The 20,873-nt window shown below is 50.8% G+C and overlaps 1 protein-coding gene across 1 annotated transcript in view; it reads left to right on the forward strand.

Moving 5' to 3' along the window:
- The window catches only part of LOC122372864 (protein inturned-like), an 83,633-nt gene that overhangs the window by 3,259 nt on the left and 59,501 nt on the right, over positions 1–20,873 (forward strand). The window contains exon 4 of the mRNA XM_043350515.1: positions 17,231–17,316. Coding sequence (XP_043206450.1) covers positions 17,231–17,316 — 86 coding nt within the window. The remainder of the gene's footprint in view (positions 1–17,230; positions 17,317–20,873) is intronic.

Raw genomic sequence — 20,873 nt, forward strand, 5'->3', positions numbered from 1 at the left:
GGCGCCGTTTCATCGCGCCTCTCCGGCGGCGGGCCCCGCATCCCGAGGACGTCAGCGGCCGAGTGCGCCCCGTTCGGCGGACAGAAGTGTGCCGCGCCGCCCGGACGGGATGGGTGTGTCGCTATTGGTCGGCACAATGGATTCCTGGGAGAGCTGCCGTCCTATCGACGTGGGATTTGTCGGGTCGCTGTAATGGTGGATAGGAATTGACGCCTCCGGTTGTCTGGTTTCACTCTAAGTGCTTATGAGTTTCGTATACACTGGGACGGAATTTTATTGATTTGTTGTGTTTTGGACGAAGCCGTTTCACAACGAATTGAATAGAAGCAGAGCTTCACAGGCCCTTCACTCATCTGTCGCTATGCTGGCGAGCATTTGACGAAACCCCGGCTGGGGCTTTATGTAACTTCTCGTGCTGACCGAGACCGGAGACTAGCATACAGTATGTCACTGTTGTTTTGTCATGGTTACTGTTCCGTGATGGATCCCTCGCTTTTGCAACATATCATGTGATGGAACGGCCATTGACTCACCACATTTTGCTGAGTCTGCAAGGAACTTCCAAGCGTTTCGTCGTTTTATATTGTTGCGATTTTTTATTGTGTAAACGCTATCTGCGATAATGCGTAATCAATTAGCGGATTTTTCTGTCGGTACCTGCAATGAAATGGTGTCAATTTAATGGTATTAAAAGCGGCTTGCACGAATTGCTGTAGATTTCAGCCGATACGCTATGATGCTACAGCGGTTTGTTATTTGCTATAGCGATTGCCAACGGACGTGCTGACTGAACCGTGATCCACTACTTGCCAAGGCGGGCAATTATCCGGCTCATAATGCAGCCGGGGTGCTACATGCAATATATATTTAAATTGACCCTAAACTTTTCAGATATTCCACAGCGAGGCAATTACGCTGGTTCGGATGGCGTGCGGCGGCGCCGCGGGCCCATCAGATGCTGTAACGAGCCGCGCCGAATGCTGCCCCCGGGGAGTGCTGGATCCTGCGCCGGAACGGCCGAGTTTTTACCGGGGAGGGCCGCCTCACGACTGTATTTTGTGGCTGCGAACGTGTAATGCGGCACATCTATTGGCTCTGGATATGCGTACAAGGGGTTTTTAGATGCTTTGGATAAACGACGCAGTAAGCATTTGGCTTATTGCATAACCTGAAGTGTTCTTTCTATGCGTGAAGAGAAAGCTTGACGGCAATGCTTAGGACCAAAGGACAGCCGTTTCTGATTGCTCTAGTGTGTTTTTTCTGTGCTCCAGGGAAGTTTTCTCTCGACCTATTGGGTTGGATTCTGTAATCCTGAATAGTTCTGTTGAATGTGTATGTGTAATGGAACGTGGGTGTGCGCCATTACGTTACTGCATTCCTTCCACGTGATTATCATGAGTCACTATGGGTTACATAGTCAACATTGCGGGACCAAAAGATTGACACCACAGCTAATTCAGTCTACCGCGTTGATCATGATGTCCCTCCTTGTGCTGTGGCCCAGGCAGGGGCTACCGTTTGGTGTTTTCCATCAGCTAGGCGGCCGGCTCAGTCTAAACCGGCCTAGCTACCGTTCATGCGGACAGCACGGCCGCAGGCTGCGCCGTCCGTCCGTGCTCGAGGACCATTGGCGCTCCAGCGGCCCTCAGCACATGAGCTCCGCGCCCACCTGTTGCCGTACGGAGCGAGACGCGGGGCTGGCCGGACCGGACCGCTCAGGGTCGCAGGACGGGCCGAGCTGAGGACACCGGTGCGGGCGCGTCGCGCCGCACCCGTCACGGCCGACCGACTCCGGCCGGGCCGGTCGATGCCGCTCCGGCCGTCACGGTGTGTCGGCCCGTCACGCCCCGCCGCGTCCCGCCCGGTCTGCCGACGGTGCCGACCCACGAATCGAGCGCTGCGCTGAATGTGCCGCTATTGAACTCACCGACGGCGGCGCCGCTGTCGCGTGCGGGGGCGGATTAATGCCAATGGACAAGGAATGGGGCTTTCATAACAGGTGTGTACTTTGTGGAGCCGCAAACACGGGCGTGGGGAGCGACTATGAATAGGCAGTGCTCGCGTTCGATCGGGTGCAGGAATCGAGGCATGACTTGCATGTTTGCAAATTGAAGACATTAATGTGTATCGGTTCTTTCGTTTGACCGCCGACAATGAATATTGCGCTCCGTGACGGTCTGTGACGTTCTGTGGCGATCTGACCTGGCGGTGACGCCTTCCGCTGGCACGGGCACCACCCATCTCCCGGCGTCCTCTGTGACTCGCCCTCAGCTCTGCTGCCCACCCCGACCTCGTCAGCAGACGGACGGGCTCGGCGGTCGCTCGGACGAGTCTCGACGGCCCCTCGGACGGGTGCCGTCGCTTATCAGCTCCGTGCAGGCACTCCTCCGCTGACCCGCCGTGCCGCCGAGCGGGCTGCCCGGCCGGCATATACCGGGCGGTGTGCTCCGTCCCGCGATCCTTCGCAATGACAGTGACTGTCTGTAGTCACAATTTGTGCACAGATGGGCGCGACGTGGCTTAGCAGATGGCCTGCCGCTACCCCCAATATCAGCCGCCGCCACCGCCACCGCCACCGACGCCAATGCCTCCGCCTCTGTCCGGAAGCAACTGCGACTTTCAATTTCAGTCAGCCCGTCATTCATTTAACCATGCCTATCACGTCGGAAATTGCACTGGGCTGGCCCTCCGTTCAGCTTCCAGTTTGCGACATTTTGTGTCGGTGCTTGTGCTCTATTTTAGTTGTGTGGAGCTCCGGGTGGCAGTTGAGTTCTGCAGGGCTCTCGGGACTTGGAGCCCCAATAAGCTCGCCGCCCACCAATCCTCGGTTAAATGCTCAACTTTGAATCCGTGGCCGTTCAATTCGGCTTCAGAGGGACTCCCATCACCTGAACGGCCCCATATGTGACGTGGAGCCGTTCCGACCCGGGCTTAGAGGCCGCCGCGCCGGCCGTAGCCGTCGGATTGGGACCGGTCGCAGGTCGCAGCTGGGTCGGTAGTCGGTACACAGCGGGAGTCAGGACCGGCGGCAGGGGTGGACTGCCCTGTCGTGGTCCGTTCAGTGTCTGTGGCATCTCCTCGTCCCACACAGAGTCCCGCTTGCTGGCAGCGGAGGTCCCGACTCGTGCGGACGGTCCTCCACCGGAACGGACTGTCCGCGAGGCCGACCGTGCCGTGCAGGCCGGTCGGTCTCGGTCGGTCTCTCCTGGCCCGGGCCGGACGGTTCTCGGGCCCGTGCCGCCATCGATCGCGGTGTTGTCTGTTTGCCGTCCCGACCAGGCCGCGGACGGGGTGCGCCGAGAGTGGCTGCTCGGGACGGCGTCTCCACGGCTGGGCCGCAGACCGTGTACGGCACACGGCAGAGCTCTGTGCCGCAGCCGGGTGAACAGATGGAACCGGCCGAGACGCTGGCCGTGAATTTCATCATCATCGTTGCACGAGGTGTTGCTGCTCCCTCGCCGCGTTCTTGGCAACACCCATTGTCACGACGTCATTCAATTACCCTCCTCTTTTCTGGAAGCTGTCATTTTAAGCTGCTATTTTAAGCTGTTGGAAGCTACTATTTCATTGTTATCAACTTTGAACCATTCAAAGTAGAACGACGACATTTATGAGCGCATTACCTACTTATGCTTCCAGACGTCACTCACTCTCTTTCAATCATGCTTCCTCTTTTGCCTGCTGCCTCAAAAGTGCCATCTATCGTGCCATCTATCATTTCATCCAATCCGCCCGGCCCTGCAGACATCTGCGGCACCACCGCTCCGCTGTCCCGGTAAGCCTCACACGTGTCGCGGCCGGCAGCGGCGGTACGGCCCGCTGTTTTCCAGCGCGGCCGCTCGTCTCCGGCTGATCGCTCCGGCAGCCGCCGCATTGCAATCTGCATATTGCAGGCGGCGTGCGGCTCACGGCCCGGCGAGCAGCTGTCGCCGCCGCGCGCCAGCCGCGACCGGCCGTGTCAGTGTCGATGTCACGGCTGTAAGTGATTAAAATATAACCTATTATGCTTACGCTTGGAGTGATAATATGTCGAATTTCCAATAATTGCCTTCCAATAATAAATTACCTTCCAATAATTCTCTTTTTCCAATAATTGCCCACCTTTTTAGATATCTTCTTTTTCTCCAATAAATGCAATGAAAATTCCGATTTCCAGAGCCGGATAGTCAGCTTTCACTGAGATTGTCCGTCATACTTTGAAGACTTATGGTCTCTGTTCGTTGTTTTTTTTTTATGTAGCAATATAGCATCGCATTCGGTTCAGTGCACATGAATGGAATTTCCATCAATATTTTAGAGCTTATATGCTGTCAACATGTAACGGAGTTGAAGGTCTTTCGGGGCCATTTTTCAAAGCTGGTCGGCCCAACACCGGAGCAGGAGCCGTCGCAGTGACGAGGAGCCACGCTGGAATTGCCGTTGTAGCTGTTGGGTTTCTTTCCAATAATATCCATTGCCTCAGACCGCCCAGCCATTGCTTTCAACTTATGGCTTATAATCAATCAGCTAATGCGGTTATGGCAGTGTTACTAACTGCCTCATAAGTGGATAGATACTTGCATGCTATCTGACAGTAAAGTCGTGTTTCTTCAGCATATTTTTTTTTTCTTCTGACACGTAGCTGCGTCTTCTGATCGCCAAGTTCAATACCAAATTTATCTTTAACTGAGACATTGTGAACACTTAAATGCTTCATAACGTTCTCTGGTATGACAAATTCTTTATTAATTCAAGAAAACCCTTTTATGTTTCCGTCGCAAGTCCGATTATGCTTTCGTTAATTTTCTTGTTTGCATGCCAGGTCCCTCTGAAACTCAAACAGCATCATTGGAGATAATAACGTGGCATTTGAAATGCTTTACTCACTTTTCAGGGTTAATTTTCGACAATTGTATTTGGTATAACAAATTTACTACAGTATGTATTGTATATGGAATATTGAATTGCCATATTCAGAATAAACATCCAGCATCCAATCCTTTCCGCCTTCTTTCAGATGATGACGGATTTGCACGGATGAGGCATTTCATAATCGATCAATACCTTTGTCCCCAAGCTGCGCGCTGCCTATCAGGCGGCCCGGCGCCGCCTGGCCGTGTCTCCAGGGCGCGGTTCGGGTCAATTTTCCGCCGTGTTGGGTCGGCACGGCGCCGGGAGTGCCGGGATCATTGGAGCGGCGGCCCGGCCCCAGAGCGGAGCGCCTCTATACCTGCCACACCGGCCCCGACCGGTGTCAGGGGGTAACGGCCCCGCACCGGCAGGCCGTAACTGAGACCCCACTGTCTGATGGGAGTCTGCCATGCAACATGGGTTTGATGGTCTGGTGCCGAAACAATCAGCCCAGTGATTGATAAATGACCGACTGATGGGGTGATGTGCGGGTCGTGTTTTCCCGGTACTAAATTCCTGAAAACTGATGACTGCTCGCTCCCGGCTCCCGGATGTCGCCCGTGTAATGTGCGGCACGTGCCTGGTCCTGGGTCACTATGACACCGTGCGGCCGACGGGCGCGAGTCGTCCGTGCGTGAGGCCGCGGACGTGTCCGTGTGCTGTGGACACGGGATGCTGGGCCCACTGCCGCCACCAATGGACGGCCACACAACGGGGCCTGATCCGCCGGCGGGCCGCGCTGGGCGCCGCCAAATGATGATTAGCCGCGCGATCAGCGCTAGTTTCGCCGTGTCCCCTGCCACGGCGCTGGACTCCCGAACAGGCCGTCTTTTGATGCGTCCGGAACGGGCGGGCTGGAGCCGGCTCGCCGCGTTCTTATGTAGTCCGGCCGGACACTGTGTCAACATAATGCGGTGTTTTTGCGCCCCGCCTCCGGATATTGGCCTCGGGCGGCAGCAGCATGTCACTGAAATGACCCTACAAGAACGGCAATTGGAGCGGCCGGCAGCGCTATTAATGTTTTTGTGCGCCGCTCAGCTCTGCAGAAATCGGCCGAAATTTGGCCGTATTTGTCAAAAGATTGATAGGCACATACTCCTTTATCAGTGTCACGTTACTGTGACGTTTCCACTCGTTATTTTTTAGGCAGGTGGGATGGGGGCGGGGAGGGGAGGTAGCGTAATAAATGACCCGGCATGATCTCAGCAGTCAGCGCTAGTTCACTGTTGTTGGACGTGTACACGACGCCTCATTACCCACAGGTTAATTAATTAATCCTTCATGCACCCGGGGACCAACACAATGATGATTGGCCATCATGCGGGTCTGAGCCAGGTGGGACGCGACTCCCTGGCCGGCTTCCCTGTGCTGCGGGTGCCGAAACAGGCTCGAGGATGCAGACGCACCTTTCAGCCTATAGCCGGGGAGAGACACCGCAGTGCGCACCAACAGAGTTGGCCAATACTCGGCTACCTCTCCCCGTCTCTGCTTGTCTCAGCAGTCAGCACATGGGTCCCACACTCGGCCAGAAGCTCTTTGATTGAGCTTGGTGGCGGAATTCTGGTGGCGGCGTTGGAGGGCCTTTCTGCGCAGAGGAAGAGCGGCTCCTAGCGCGCGGCGGTGCTGGTATGGACCTGCGCTCGGCGGCAGCTCAGTCCGCCAGCCCACCTGTCGAAACGGGCGTGGGCACTGCGGCGTTGTTGCTGTACTCTGCTTTCCAAAGTCGCTGTTTACTGCCCTATGTGATATGCCTTTCAGAGATAGCCATGTTGTGATGTTCACGCCTCTTACCTTTTACCTGTGACGGGTTGACCTATCGTCTTACATGGAATAATTAACTTTTCAAATAACGCTTGGCTGAGAAGAGCGTTGGGGTCTAGGCCATGTTTATTTGATTTGATTATATAAATATTCCTGTAGATTGATTATTATACGTTATTGGGGCAATTTATCCCTCGAATATATGAAATTTCGTCCAGTCTGACAGCGTTGGCTGTTATACATTCCCTCTATCGCGCACAATGTATCATAGTTATGCACGCAAGACTCGGCGCCAGCAATTTAGAGCGGCTTGTCACTGGTATTCCCGGAAGTAATTTATCGTGCGGCCGTGTCGTGTGCCCTGTCAGTTATTGCATCGGGCTCCGGGCAATGCTTCATCGGGACGACATTGATGTGGAGCAGTAAATCGGCGGCTGATCTGCCATACGCCGACCCCGGCCACCGGGCGCGATTCGTTTCAATTCGGCCGCAGTTCCGTCCGCTGCTGTATTCCGCTAGATTTGCGGCCACCTGCGTTTTACCTCGCCGATGCGGTCCGTCATTTCGGGCGAAATATGGATGATTCAAAAGGCCGTCTGCATTCAAATTTGACGCGGCCGCCGGGACGTGAGGGACCAGCAGCGTTGCAGATTCCCATTCACTTCAACTTTTGTGCCAGATGGGGCCCAATTTTGTCGGCGCTCTGTAGTTGCCGGGCGGAATGGGATGTGGAACTGCGGGAAGGGTGGTAAGGGGGTGGTGCCTCGAGTGGTGCCCAGACATGGTGCCTCGAGTTAAGTACATTGTGTGCTTTTGCATCATGTCTTATCTGTTTGTTCAACTTTATTTTTGCATGCCTTGATCAATAAACGAAGTGATGATGACGTCTGTCAAGACAGCCTCAGATTCAGATTCACTTTCAGAATCACATTCGGACCCCCTTAGATTTTATCTTGAATGGTTTTTAGCACAGTTTTGAGAGACATTATGAATATAATAAGAGATATTAACCTTACTCTCATATTAGCCAAAAGATATAAAATTTCAAAAAGACAAAATACAGTTTCGGGAGCTTTCGGCTTTGCGCCTTTATCAACCGTTATGTATTATTTAGATCATTTTCGTCACAAACTTGCATGGAACAGAAAATTCGAATTGGTACGAACATGCAGAAATCACACACGCACTTCCCAGCTACTCTTTAAAAACGCATCTATGCAAAACTTACAGAGACATAAAAGATTTATCATGAAGTGCAGAACAAGATAGTCATGTCGAAAATATGAGTCATACGTTCAGCGGAGATAGTATACATCGTGGGTACATCATCAATAATGGGTCCCGACCCCCCGACCAACATTAAAAATATGGAGATAAGCATATATGAGGTAAGTACATGCATGCTTACGATAACAGAAGTGTACAACAGCACAACCGCACGGCGCACAACCGCGCACACAAGTTTCCATGGTCAGTCAGTTTAGATATAATGACCACTCAGATGATAGGCCAAGACGAGGTTTGCGTGTTAAGAGTGGGTTGAAGTTCGCGAATAAAAATGGATTCCCTAATTTTTCTATCTGGGCCGTCTTTTGACGCATGCCAGGGGCGGATCCAGAAAATCTCCAAGGGAGGGGCCATTAGAAACCAGGAGGCCCCCCCATAATCCCACCTGTTGGAGGCCCCATCTTCCCACTTGTTGGCCCCCCCCCCCCAAAAAAAAACTGCGTCTATTGAGCTTATCTAGCTGTTCAGGCAACATCTCAACATCTGTGCAGGCTTGGAGGCCCTCTGTGCAGGTTAGGAGGCCCTGTAAAAGTGGTCATCTCTGTGAGTATAAGAGACCTCCAAGTTATGAAAAGCTTTACCAATCTTCTACCAAAGAAGTCTTCTCAGCTAGTCTTCTAAGAAATAACTAAGTGGGTAGGTTAAAAAAAAAACTCATCGGATTTCGGCCACTTTATTTTCAGGAGGCCCCCTTTTCAGCTTTTTAACTTTTTAACTTTTTATTTTATTTTTGAAAAAAATCGGCCAAGGGGGGGGGGGCATGGCCCCCATGGCCCCCCCTTGTATCCGCGCCTGACGCATGCAGAATCTTGATTGAGACGTTTGAGCAGTCCAGTTGCACAGAGTGTTTCGTTTGGTGAAGGCCAAAAGGGGTGTCTAGTTTGTTGTTTTTTGCATCTCTCATGTGTTCATTATATCTAAGCCTGACAGATCGGCGTGTTTCACCGACATACACAGACTCGCCTTGTGCGCACAGTTGACATTCCATCTGGTACACCACATTCTTTTCATGACATCTCCCACGCAACCCTGCCTCACAGCATGGACACTTCCTGCCCCCACCTGGGCAGGGTGCTGGTTGGTAGGCCGCCCGCACTAGTTTTTGTTTCAGGTTGGGACCTCCTTTCCATGCAACTTTCAGGTTGAGGTGACTAGCCCTAATGATACCCTCAATCCTGTGGCTGAGTGCATCATCAATGAATGGAAGCGCAAGATAGACGGGGGCAGAGCCCGATCTAGTCGGCCTTAGGCGGTTATCACGTTGGGCTTCGTGTTGGAGCCTGCTAACTAAGTGGGGCGGGTAGCCGTTCTTTGTGAATAAGTCATGGATGAGTTTAAGGCTACGGGCTCGTGGTAGACCAGGGGAAGAGATTTTGATAGCACGTATTTGATGCATGTACTTACCTCATATATGCTTATCTCCATATTTTTAATGTTGGTCGGGGGGTCGGGACCCATTATTGATGATGTACCCACGATGTATACTATCTCCGCTGAACGTATGACTCATATTTTCGACATGACTATCTTGTTCTGCACTTCATGATAAATCTTTTATGTCTCTGTAAGTTTTGCATAGATGCGTTTTTAAAGAGTAGCTGGGAAGTGCGTGTGTGATTTCTGCATGTTCGTACCAATTCGAATTTTCTGTTCCATGCAAGTTTGTGACGAAAATGATCTAAATAATACATAACGGTTGATAAAGGCGCAAAGCCGAAAGCTCCCGAAACTGTATTTTGTCTTTTTGAAATTTTATATCTTTTGGCTAATATGAGAGTAAAGGTTAATATCTCTTATTATATTTTATCCCCTTAGATTTTCATAAAAACTGGTCCATGGGTACAGTTTTGGACGCTGATTCCAATGGTGAAGTCTGTTTTTCGCCACATATTATACTTTGGCCCCTAGAGGCATTCAAAGTTTTTTTTTGGGCGAAGGGGGACCCCCTTAGATTTTCATAAAAACTGGTCCATGTGTACAGTTTTGGACGCTGATTCCAACGGTGAAGTCTGTTTTTCGCCACATATTATACTTTGGCCCCTAGAGGCATTCAAAGTGTTTTTTTGGGGAAGGGGGACCCCCTTAGATTTTCATAAAAACTAGTCCATGTGTACAGTTTTGGACGCTGATTCCAATGGTGAAGTCTGTTTTTCGCCACATATTATACTTTGGCCCCTAGAGGCATTCCAAAGTTTTTTGGGGGAAGGGGGACCCCCTTAGATTTTCATAAAAACTGGTCCATGTGTACAGTTTCAGACGCTGATTCCAATGGTGAAGTCTGTTTTTCGCCACATATTATACTTTGGCCCCTAGAGGCATTCAAAGTTTTTTGGGGCGAAGGGGGCCCCCTTAGATTTTCATAAAAACTGGTCCATGTGTACAGTTTTGGACGCTGATTCCCATGGTGAAGTCTGTTTTCGCCACATATTATACTTTGGCCCCTAGAGGCATTCAGATTCACTTTCAGAATCTCATTCGGACCCCCTTAGATTATCAAAAAAACTGGTCCATGGGTACAGTTTTGGACGCTGATTCCAACGGTGAAGTCTGTTTTTCGCCACATATTATACTTTGGCCCCTAGAGGCATTCAAAGTTTTTTGGGGGAAGGGGGACCCCCTTAGATTTTCATAAAAACTAGTCCATGTGTACAATTTTGGACGCTGATTCCAATGGTGAAGTCTGTTTTTCGCCACATATTATACTTTGGCCCCTAGAGGCATTCAAAGCTTTTTGGGGCGAAGGGGGACTCCCTTAGATTTTCATAAAAACTGGTCCATGGGTACAGTTTTGGACGCTGATTCCAATGGTGAAGTCTGTTTTTCGCCACATATTATACTTTGGCCCCTAGAGGCATTCAAAGTTTTTTTTGGGGCGAAGGGGGACCCCCTTAGATTTTCATAAAAACTGGCCCATGTGTACAGTTTTGGACGCTGATTCCCATGGTGAAGTCTGTTTTTCGCCACATATTATACTTTGGCCCCTAGAGGCATTCAAAGTTTTTTGGGGCGAAGGGGGACCCCCTTAGATTTTCATAAAAAACTGGTCCATGGGTACAGTTTTGGACGCTGATTCCAATGGTGAAGTCTGTTTTTCGCCACATATTGTACTTTGGCCCCTAGAGGCACTCAAAGTTTTTTTTGGGGGGGCGAAGGGGGACACCTTAGATTTTCATAAAAACTGGTCCATGTGTACAGTTTTGGACGCTGATTCCAACGGTGAAGTCTGTTTTTCGCCACATATTATACTTTGGCCCCTAGAGGCATTCAAAGTTTTTTGGGGCGAAGGGGGACCCCTTAGATTTTCATAAAAACTGGTCCATGTGTACAGTTTTGGACGCTGATTCCAACGGTGAAGTCTGTTTTTCGCCACATATTATACTTTGGCCCCTAGAGGCATTAAAAGTTTTTTGGGGAAGGGGGATCCCCTTAGATTTTCATAAAAACTGGTCCATGTGTACAGTTTTGGACGCTGATTCCAATGGTGAGGTCTGTTTTTCGCGACATATTATACTTTGGCCCCTAGAGGCATTCAAAGTTTTTTGGGGCGAAGGGGGACCCCTTAGATTTTCATAAAAACTGGTCCATGTGTACAGTTTTGGACGCTTATTCCAACGGTGAAGTCTGTTTTTCGCCACATATTATACTTTGGCCCCTAGGGGCATTCAAATTTTTTTTGGGGGCGAAGGGGGACCCCCTTAGATTTTCATAAAAACTGGTCCATGTGTACAGTTTTGGACGCTGATTCCAATGGTGAGGTCTGTTTTTCGCCACATATTATACTTTGGCCCCTAGAGGCATTCAAAGTTTTTTTGGGCGAAGGGGGACCCCTTAGATTTTCATAAAAACTGGTCCATGTGTACAGTTTTGGACGCTGATTCCAACGGTGAAGTCTGTTTTTCGCCACATATTATACTTTGGCCCCTAGGGGCATTCAAATTTTCTTTTGGGGCGAAGGGGGACCCCCTTAGATTTTCATAAAAACTGGTCCATGTGTACAGTTTTGGACGCTGATTCCAACGGTGAAGGCTGTTTTTCGCCACATATTATACTTTGGCCCCTAGAGGCATTCAAAGTTTTTTGGGGAAGGGGGATCCCCTTGGATTTTCATAAAAACTAGTCCATGTGTACAGTTTTGGACGCTGATTCCAATGGTGAAGTCTGTTTTTCGCCACATATTATACTTTGGCCCCTAGAGGCATTCAAAGTTTTTTTGGGGCGAAGGGGGACCCCTTAGATTTTCATAAAAACTGGTCCATGTGTACAGTTTTGGACGCTGATTCCAACGGTGAAGTCTGTTTTTCGCCACATATTATACTTTGGCCCCTAGAGGCATCAAAAGTTTTTTGGGGAAGGGGGATCCCCTTAGATTTTCATAAAAACTGGTCCATGTGTACAGTTTTGGACGCTGATTCCAATGGTGAGGTCTGTTTTTCGCCACATATTATACTTTGGCCCCTAGAGGCATTCAAAGTTTTTTGGGGCGAAGGGGGACCCCTTAGATTTTCATAAAAACTGGTCCATGTGTACAGTTTTGGACGCTGATTCCAACGGTGAAGTCTGTTTTTCGCCACATATTATACTTTGGCCCCTAGGGGCATTCAAAAATTTTTTGGGCGAAGGGGGACCCCCTTAGATTTTCATAAAAACTGGTCCATGTGTACAGTTTTGGACGCTGATTCCAACGGTGAAGTCTGTTTTTCGCCACATGTTATACTTTGGCCCCTAGAGCCATTCAAAGTTTTTGGGGGAAGGGGGACCCCCTTAGATTTTCATAAAACTGGTCCATGTGTACAGTTTTAGACGCTGATTCCAATGAAGAAGTCTGTTTTTCGCCACATATTATACTTTGGCCCCTAGAGGCATTCAAAGTTTTTGGGGGCGAAGGGGGACCCCCTTAGATTTTCATAAAAACTGGTCCATGGGTACAGTTTTGGACGCTGATTCCAATGGTGAAGTCTGTTTTTCGCCACATATTATACTTTGGCCCCTAGAGGCATTCAAATTTTTTTTGGGCGAAGGGGGACCCCCTTAGATTTTCATAAAAACTGGTCCATGTGTACAGTTTTGGACGCTGATTCCAACGGTGAAGTCTGTTTTTCGCCACATATTATACTTTGGCCCCTAGAGGCATTCAAAGTTTTTTGGGGCGAAGGGGGACCCCTTAGATTTTCATAAAAACTGGTCCATGTATACAGTTTTGGACGCTGATTCCAACGGTGAAGTCTGTTTTTCGCCACATGTTATACTTTGGCCCCTAGAGGCATTAAAAGTTTTTTGGGGAAGGGGGATCCCCTTAGATTTTCATAAAAACTGGTCCATGTGTACAGTTTTGGACGCTGATTCCAATGGTGAGGTCTGTTTTTCGCGACATATTATACTTTGGCCCCTAGAGGCATTCAAAGTTTTGGGGGCGAAGGGGGACCCCTTAGATTTTCATAAAAACTGGTCCATGTGTACAGTTTTGGACGCTGATTCCAACGGTGAAGTCTGTTTTTCGCCACATATTATACATTTTTTTTTTGGGCGAAGGGGGACCCCCTTAGATTTTCATAAAAACTGGTCCATGTGTACAGTTTTGGACGCTGATTCCAACGGTGAAGTCTGTTTTTCGCCACATATTATACTTAAGCCCCTAGAGGCATTCAAAGTTTTTTGGGGTGAAGGGGGACCCCCTTAGATTTTCATAAAAACTGGTCCATGTGTACAGTTTTGGACGCTGATTCCAGTGGTTAAGTCTGTTTTTCGCCACATATTATACTTTGGCCCCTAGAGGCATTCAAATTTTTTGGGGCGAAGGGGAACCCCCTTAGATTTTCATAAAAACTGGTCCATGTGTACAGTTTTGGACGCTGATTCCAACGGTGAAGTCTGTTTTTCGCCACATATTATACTTTGGCCCCTAGAGGCATTCAAAGTTTTTTTGGGGCGAAGGGGGACCCCTTAGATTTTCATAAAAACTGGTCCATGTGTACAGATTTGGACGCTGATTCCAACGGTGAAGTCTGTTTTTCGCCACATATTATACTTTGGCCCCTAGAGGCATTCAAAGTTTTTTGGGGCGAAGGGGGCCCCCTTAGATTTTCATAAAAACTGGTCCATGGGTACAGTTTTGGACGCTGATTCCAATGGTGAAGTCTGTTTTTCGCCACATATTATACTTTGGCCCCTAGAGGAATTCAAAGTTTTTTTGGGTTTTTATAAAAATCTAAGGGGTCCCCCTTCCCCAAAAAACTTTGAATGCCTCTAGGGGCCAAAGTATAATATGTGGCGAAAAACAGACTTCACCATTGGAATCAGCGTTCAAAACTGTACCCATGGACCAGTTTTTATGAAAATCTAAGGGGGCCCCCTTCCCCTTAAAAAACTTTGGATGCCTCTAGGGGCCAAAGTATAATATGTGGCGAAGAACAGACTTCACCATTGGAATCAGCGTCCAAAACTGTACCCATGGACCAGTTTTTTATGAAAATCTAAGGGGGTCCCCCTTCCCCTTAAAAAACTTTGGATGCCTCTAGGGGCCAAAGTATAATATGTGGCGAAAAACAGACATCACCATTGGAATCAGCGTCCGAAACTGTACACATGGACCAGTTTTTATGAAAATCTAAGGGGGTCCCCCTTCCCCAAAAAAACTTTGAATGCCTCTAGGGGCCAAAGTATAATATGTGGCGAAAAACAGACTTCACCATTGGAATCAGCGTCCAAAACTGTACCCATTGACACGTTTTTATGAAAATCTAAGGGGGTCCCCCTTCCCCCAAAAAAACTTTCAATGCCTCTAGGGGCCAAAGTATAATATGTGGCGAAAAACAGACTTCACCATTGGAATCAGCGTCCAAAACTGTACACATGGACCAGTTTTTATGAAAATCTAAGGGGGTCCCCCTTCCCCTAAAAAAAAACTTTGAAAGCCCTTTAGGGGCCAAAGTATAATATGTGGCGAAAAACAGACTTCACCATTGGAATCAGCGTCCGAAACTGTACACATGGACCAGTTTTTATGAAAATCTAAGGGGGTCCCCCTTCCCCTTAAAAAACTTTGGATGCCTCTAGGGGCCAAAGTATAATATGTGGCGAAGAACAGTCAACAGACTTTACCATTGGAATCAGCGTCCAAAACTGTACACATGGACTAGTTTTTATAAAAATCTAAGGGGGTCCCCCTTCCCCCAAAAAAACTTTGAATGCCTCTAGGGGCCAAAGTATAATATGTGGCGAAAAACAGACTTCACCATTGTAATCAACGTCCAAAACTGTACCCATGGACCAGTTTTTATGAAAATCTAAGGGGGTCCCCCTTCCCCCAAAAAAAACTTTGAATGCCTCTAGGGGCCAAAGTATAATATGTGGCGAAAAAACAGACTTCACCATTGGAATCAGCGTCTAAAACTGTACACATGGACCAGTTTTTATGAAAATCTAAGGGGTTCCCCCTTCCCCTAAAAAAACTTTGAATGCCTCTAGGGGCCAAAGTATAATATGTGGCGAAAAACAGACTTCACCATTGGAATTAGCGTCCTAAACTATACACATGGACCAGTTTTTATGAAAATCTAAGGGGGTCTCCCTTCCCCCCAAAAAACTTTGAATGCCTCTAGGGGCCAAAGTATAATATGTGGCGAAGAACAGACTTCACCATTGGAATCAGCGTCCAAAACTGTACCCATGGACCAGTTTTTATGAAAATCTAAGGGGTTCCGAATGTGATTCTGAAAGTGAATCTGAATCTGAGGCTGTCTTGACAGACGTGTGATGATGATGATGATGATGAGGGGGGCGTAACGCCTATGCGGCCTGTCGCTGTGCGCTGTAAACACGCCCTGGTTCTACTGTTTCCCGCGGGCTGTCCTCCGTCCGGGGGCCTATAGCCTCTCGATGGACATTGGACGGTGTTTGGTCAGTGCTGGTGCCGCCGCTGGCAGAGGGTCGGTGCATCCGGAGATGGTGTCGAGGGCTCGCCCCGCCGCCTAAAGGGGAACTGTGTCGCCGCTGACGGATAGCTGAAGACGACAGACCTGCAGCGGGTGGATTACCAGACACTTGCCGCGCCGCCTCTCGAGAGTTTTATACTTTTATATGCGTATTGTTATCGTTTCAACTTTGTCCGCAGTTGCACTTAATCCACTTTATAATACTCTTCGCGAGCCTACAGTGTTTTCTTTTGCTGTTCAAAGAAGAACGAATCATTGTTTCTGAATGTAAATGTTGACGGTAATGCTGAGCCTCGCTTTGATGTTTACCCAAGAATACAAATTGCTTCAAAGCGAAGTGGAAACTTGAAACGAGCTTCGTGTCAGGCGCTTCACTTCAAACACTCAGGACATACACCGTCCGCAGAATGATTTCCATTTGTCTTAAGGCCGCCGTCCACTGTGCGGAACGCGTGCGGTCCGTACGGAATTTAACACAGAACCCTATGGGCGCATCCGGTCCGTACGGAAATCGTGTGCGTTCCGTGCGGACCGCATCCGAACGGCAATCAGCTGTTGATTTTCCGTCAGCTCTCCGCAAGCGTTTTGGAAGCGGTTGCTACGGAAACGAAATAACAAAGTCCGACATGTTGAACTTTTGTGCGGAGAACGCAGGCGGAACGGACGCGGACAGGTGCAGTCTTCCGTCTTCGAGTTTTCAATTGCAAATTTAAGAAATAATTTCAACTCTTTCAAGATGAAGTAAGTAAACAATATTCCTTGACATGGCAGCACTATGTTATGCTAGTAAATTGCTTTTTTTTGCAATAACTGATAATTGCTCTTCACAAAGTGTTAGCAAAGTGTCCGTGAGCTTTCCGTCTGCGGTCCGGATGCGGTCAGCGTGCGGCGACATTCCGGACGGACTCCGGACGGAATTCCGTCGCAGTGGACGGCGGCCTTTAGTGGCATTGTGTGCCTTTCCAAGTGAATCGTCAGAGTAATCAGCGGAATGAAGCATGTGCATTAAATGATGAAATGTTTTCTTACCTATTCATTTGTTAAGTCCGCTTGGTTTCTCTGCTATAGTCCTGTTCGAACACTGCGCCTGTTTTCGGCCGTTTTGAACCTTTTAACACGCTATCGTCCCTGTCCTTGGCCGCAGGTAACGGGGCTGTGTGAGCCTACTGGTAACTCCCCTGACTGCGGACTCTGTGAACCCAGTGGTAATGCCCCTGTCCTGTCCGGACAGTGTGTACCGACTGCTAACGGCAAAGTCCTGACAGTGTTGACCCCCTTGTAACGCCCCTCTCCTCTACTGCAGGTGACCGGCTGGAGCGGGTGGTGTGACCCCCTTGTAACACCCCTCTCTATTACCGCAGGTGACCGGCTGGAGCGGGTGAACGGGGCGCCGGTGACCGTCGACAGTCTGCAGACTGTGCTGGCCGCCCTGCCGAGGTCCGGAAAGGTAAGCAGCAGCACCCTTCCCGTGTCACTCAGATCGTCTTTCGCCCCCGGGGAGTCACCGCCGGGGAGAGGGGTGACATCGCCTGCCCCGGCACCGCCTCCGGGGACGCCCGGGGCGATTTATTGTGTCCGCCGGCGAGCTCGTATGGACGGCCGAGGCGTGGTAAAAGCGGCCTTCTGGCGCCTCTGAGATACGGACTCGCCGGCCATGCCTCATAGTTTGCGCCGTGCTGGCGTGCGCGGCGAAACGGCGCGGGCCGGTGCCGCCCCGAGGCTGTTTTTGTGGGTGATCCTTATGCCGGCTGGCGGCTGTTATGCTCCCGGGACTCGTACGTTGATGTGGTTTGGAAATGGCGCAGCTGTTTTTCCGCGGCACGCTCATTTTACGTGTTTTCGTATGCGTTGGAGTGCTTAGATGGCTTGGCATGGGGAGTCTTTGAAATCTGATTGCATGCTAACACATGATAGTGGTGCCATCCGCGATGTTGGCTGGTTCAGCGAGACGAACGGCGCCGCTGGGGACTGCAGCGGGTGGCATCGACCGGCCCCACGCTGACCCCGGTGACCTAACTGACCCCCGTGACCCTGTTGACCCCGGCACACCGGGCGCCGCGGCTCGGTGCAGCCTCCCGCCCAGAGTCGTGCGTGCTGACCGAGAGTTGGTGTGTTATGGCGGCCGATCCCATCGCGGCGTGATGATCATCCCGGCGCTAAATTTGCCGGCGCTCATCGCCAGATCAGAGCCCGGTACCCGCCCACTGGGGCTTCAGCCTTGACAGAGTCAGAGCCCGGTACTGCACACCGGGGTAGGGGGGGGGGGGGTGGCGGGTCCAGAGCTCCGGTACCTGCCCGCTGGGGGTGGGCGCGGTCACATCTCCGCCACCCGCCCACTGGGAGTGGGCAGGGTCAGAGCTCCCGCCCGCTGGGGGTCAGCACGGTTAGCTCCCCGGTACCCGCCCGCTGGGGGTGGGCACGGTCAGATCCCCGGCACTCGCCCAGTGGGGGTCGGTGCGGTCAGGTCCCCGGCACCTGCCCACTGTAGGAGTCAGCACGCCGCTCGGTGGTGCGGCTCCACACCCCTGCGCTGACCGCCGACCGCTGTGACCTGTTGACTCTGAGCCGGTAACGGCCCGGCTGTCGACGCGCGCCCCGCTGATCGGTGGGGCCCAGACACGCGATCCTACCTTCGCTGTGCGGGTGGGAAGGCGGCAGACGCCATCTGAAGTGGGCGAGAGGTGATGGGTGCAGGACTGGAGCGCCGTGCAACAAACCGCGTTGGATGTTTTTTTTTTTTAGAATCGAGCCAAGCAGTAATATCCTCAAGACGACTATTATGACGTTCTTGTGCACCATAGCCTCATGAATTGGAATGGGCGGAGATTGCCTTGATAAATAACGCAAGAAATTCGTGCCAATAATATAGCTGTGGATATAGTTTCGCTACTTCTCTGAGCGAGAACTAATACCATGAATCATGATTGGAACTGGAAGTATCGGCCAGCCCAATACAGTTAACCGCCCGTTCGCCGAAGACGTATGTACCCGCTACGGCTTCGTTCAGTGACCGGCGAAGGGCCTTGCCGTGTTCAGTGACCATTGCGCCTTTCGCGGCCCTGTTCAGTGTTCAGGGACCGTAGGGGCCGGTGTAGGGCCGGGCACCGTTCAATGACCATGGCGTGGCCCTGTTCAGTGTTCAGTGACAGCGGCGCGGCCCCAGTTCAGTGACCATTGGGCCCGGCGCGGCTCGCTCACTGACCATTGGGCCCGGCGCGGCTCGCTCAGTGACCGTTGCTCTGGCGCTCTGTGCCGCCCGCGGGGGCCGTTTGACCTGGAGGCGGCGGTCCGGCGCGTTATCCACTGCCGTCGTTCGCGCGGCGGCGCCGGCCGGCCGGCGGTGATCGGTGCCAGGGGTGCCGCTGGCCGCGCCCGGCGCCGGCCAGGCGCTCCCTGGGGCCGGAGCGGCCGCGGACAATTCAGCGCGGCTCAGAGAGGTCGCACTCCCTGGGGCCGGGGCGGCCACTGACCAGGGGCGGATCCAGAAAATCTCCAAGGGAGGGGCCATTAGAAACCAGGAGGCCCCCCCCCCATAATACCACCTGTTGGAGGCCCCATCTTCCCACTTGTTGGGCCCCCCCACAAAAAAACTGCGTCTATTGAGCTTATCTAGCTGTTCAGGCAACATCTCAACATCTGTGCAGGCTTGGAGGCCCTCTGTGCAGGTTAGGAGGCCCTGTAAAAGTGGTCATCTCTGTGAGTATAAGAGATCTCCAAGTTATGAAAAGCTTTACCAATCTTCTAACAAAGAAGTCTTCTCAGCTAGTCTTCTAAGAAATAACTAAGTGGGTAGGTTAAAAAAAAAACTCATCGGATTTCGGCCACTTTATTTTCAGGAGGCCCCCTTTTCAGCTTTTTAACTTTTTAACTTTTTATTTTATTTTTGAAAAAAATGGGCCAAGGGGGGGGGCCATGGCCCCCATGGCCCCCCCCCCCCTTGTATCCGCGCCTGCCACTGACATTTAGCACAACTCGGAGCGGCGGGCGCCACAGGTCGGCGGGCGCCACAGGTCAGCGGCTGCCACCTCACCGAACTAGCGAGCTGCACTGATGGCGACCGGGACATCCAGCGCGCGGCAACAGCCCAGAGGTCGGCGCTGGGGCCGGGTAGAGTGCCGGGCGGGGAAGGCCTCCACTAGTGCACACTGGGGTCGAATGCCGAACTGGCGTGATGGCGGAATCGCCGTCACTAGAATCGAGCCTCCCCCGCCTCTTAGACTAATCAACTGGCCATCGGGAACTCAGAAATTGCCTCCGACTCACACGAGGATGGTTCATGTGATTTGTGCCATTGCGTTACAAACCCAGCGTTGGAAATGATTCCGTACGAGTTCTGAACATGCAAATGACGAGCTCTGGTTCTATCCCGTATTCTTTGCATCATTTGAAGGAACAGTTTCGCTCAATATAAATGACTTCTTCTATAATCTCTTAACTTGACCACCAAGCTAGCCAAGCCTACTACGGAACAGATTATTTTACGTGGAACGGTCCGTTTCCTTGAGAAAAGCGTCCATAGATTGTTAAAGATAGGCACATTTTTTGTCCATTTTTGTTCTGTTGTTTCATTGGGGTGTGTGTGCAGTGCTTAGCGCTCAAAAGACACAAATTTTGTATAAATTAAGTTTGTTTTGTCCACTGAAGAGAGCGGATCCTTGTGAGAGTTATCATCGCCCTACTTTATTGACATTTGGTAAGTATTCAAGCTCTTAGCCAAAGTAAGCCTTTAAGCTCTTAACAAGGTTTAAAGCTCGTAACAAGCTCTACTTTTATTATCCTTTCCGTTAGTTTAGTTTTGCTCGGATGTTGTAGCTGTTTAATGCCTGATTATTTACGTTTTAATTCGCATGCTCATTACCGGAGCCGGTTTTCTTACTCCGGTTTTACCGGAGCGACCCGATAAAACACTGGAACTGTCCACAGAACACATGGGTCTTCGATAAGGCTTGAAAGGGGCTTAGGCGTTGTTATATTCAGTTCAGACCCTTATAACTGGGAGGTCGC

This window comes from Amphibalanus amphitrite, unplaced genomic scaffold (genome assembly GCF_019059575.1).
Source record: "Amphibalanus amphitrite isolate SeventyFive unplaced genomic scaffold, NRLGWU_Aamphi_draft 001410F_arrow, whole genome shotgun sequence".
Taxonomy (NCBI): Eukaryota; Metazoa; Arthropoda; class Thecostraca; order Balanomorpha; family Balanidae; genus Amphibalanus; species Amphibalanus amphitrite.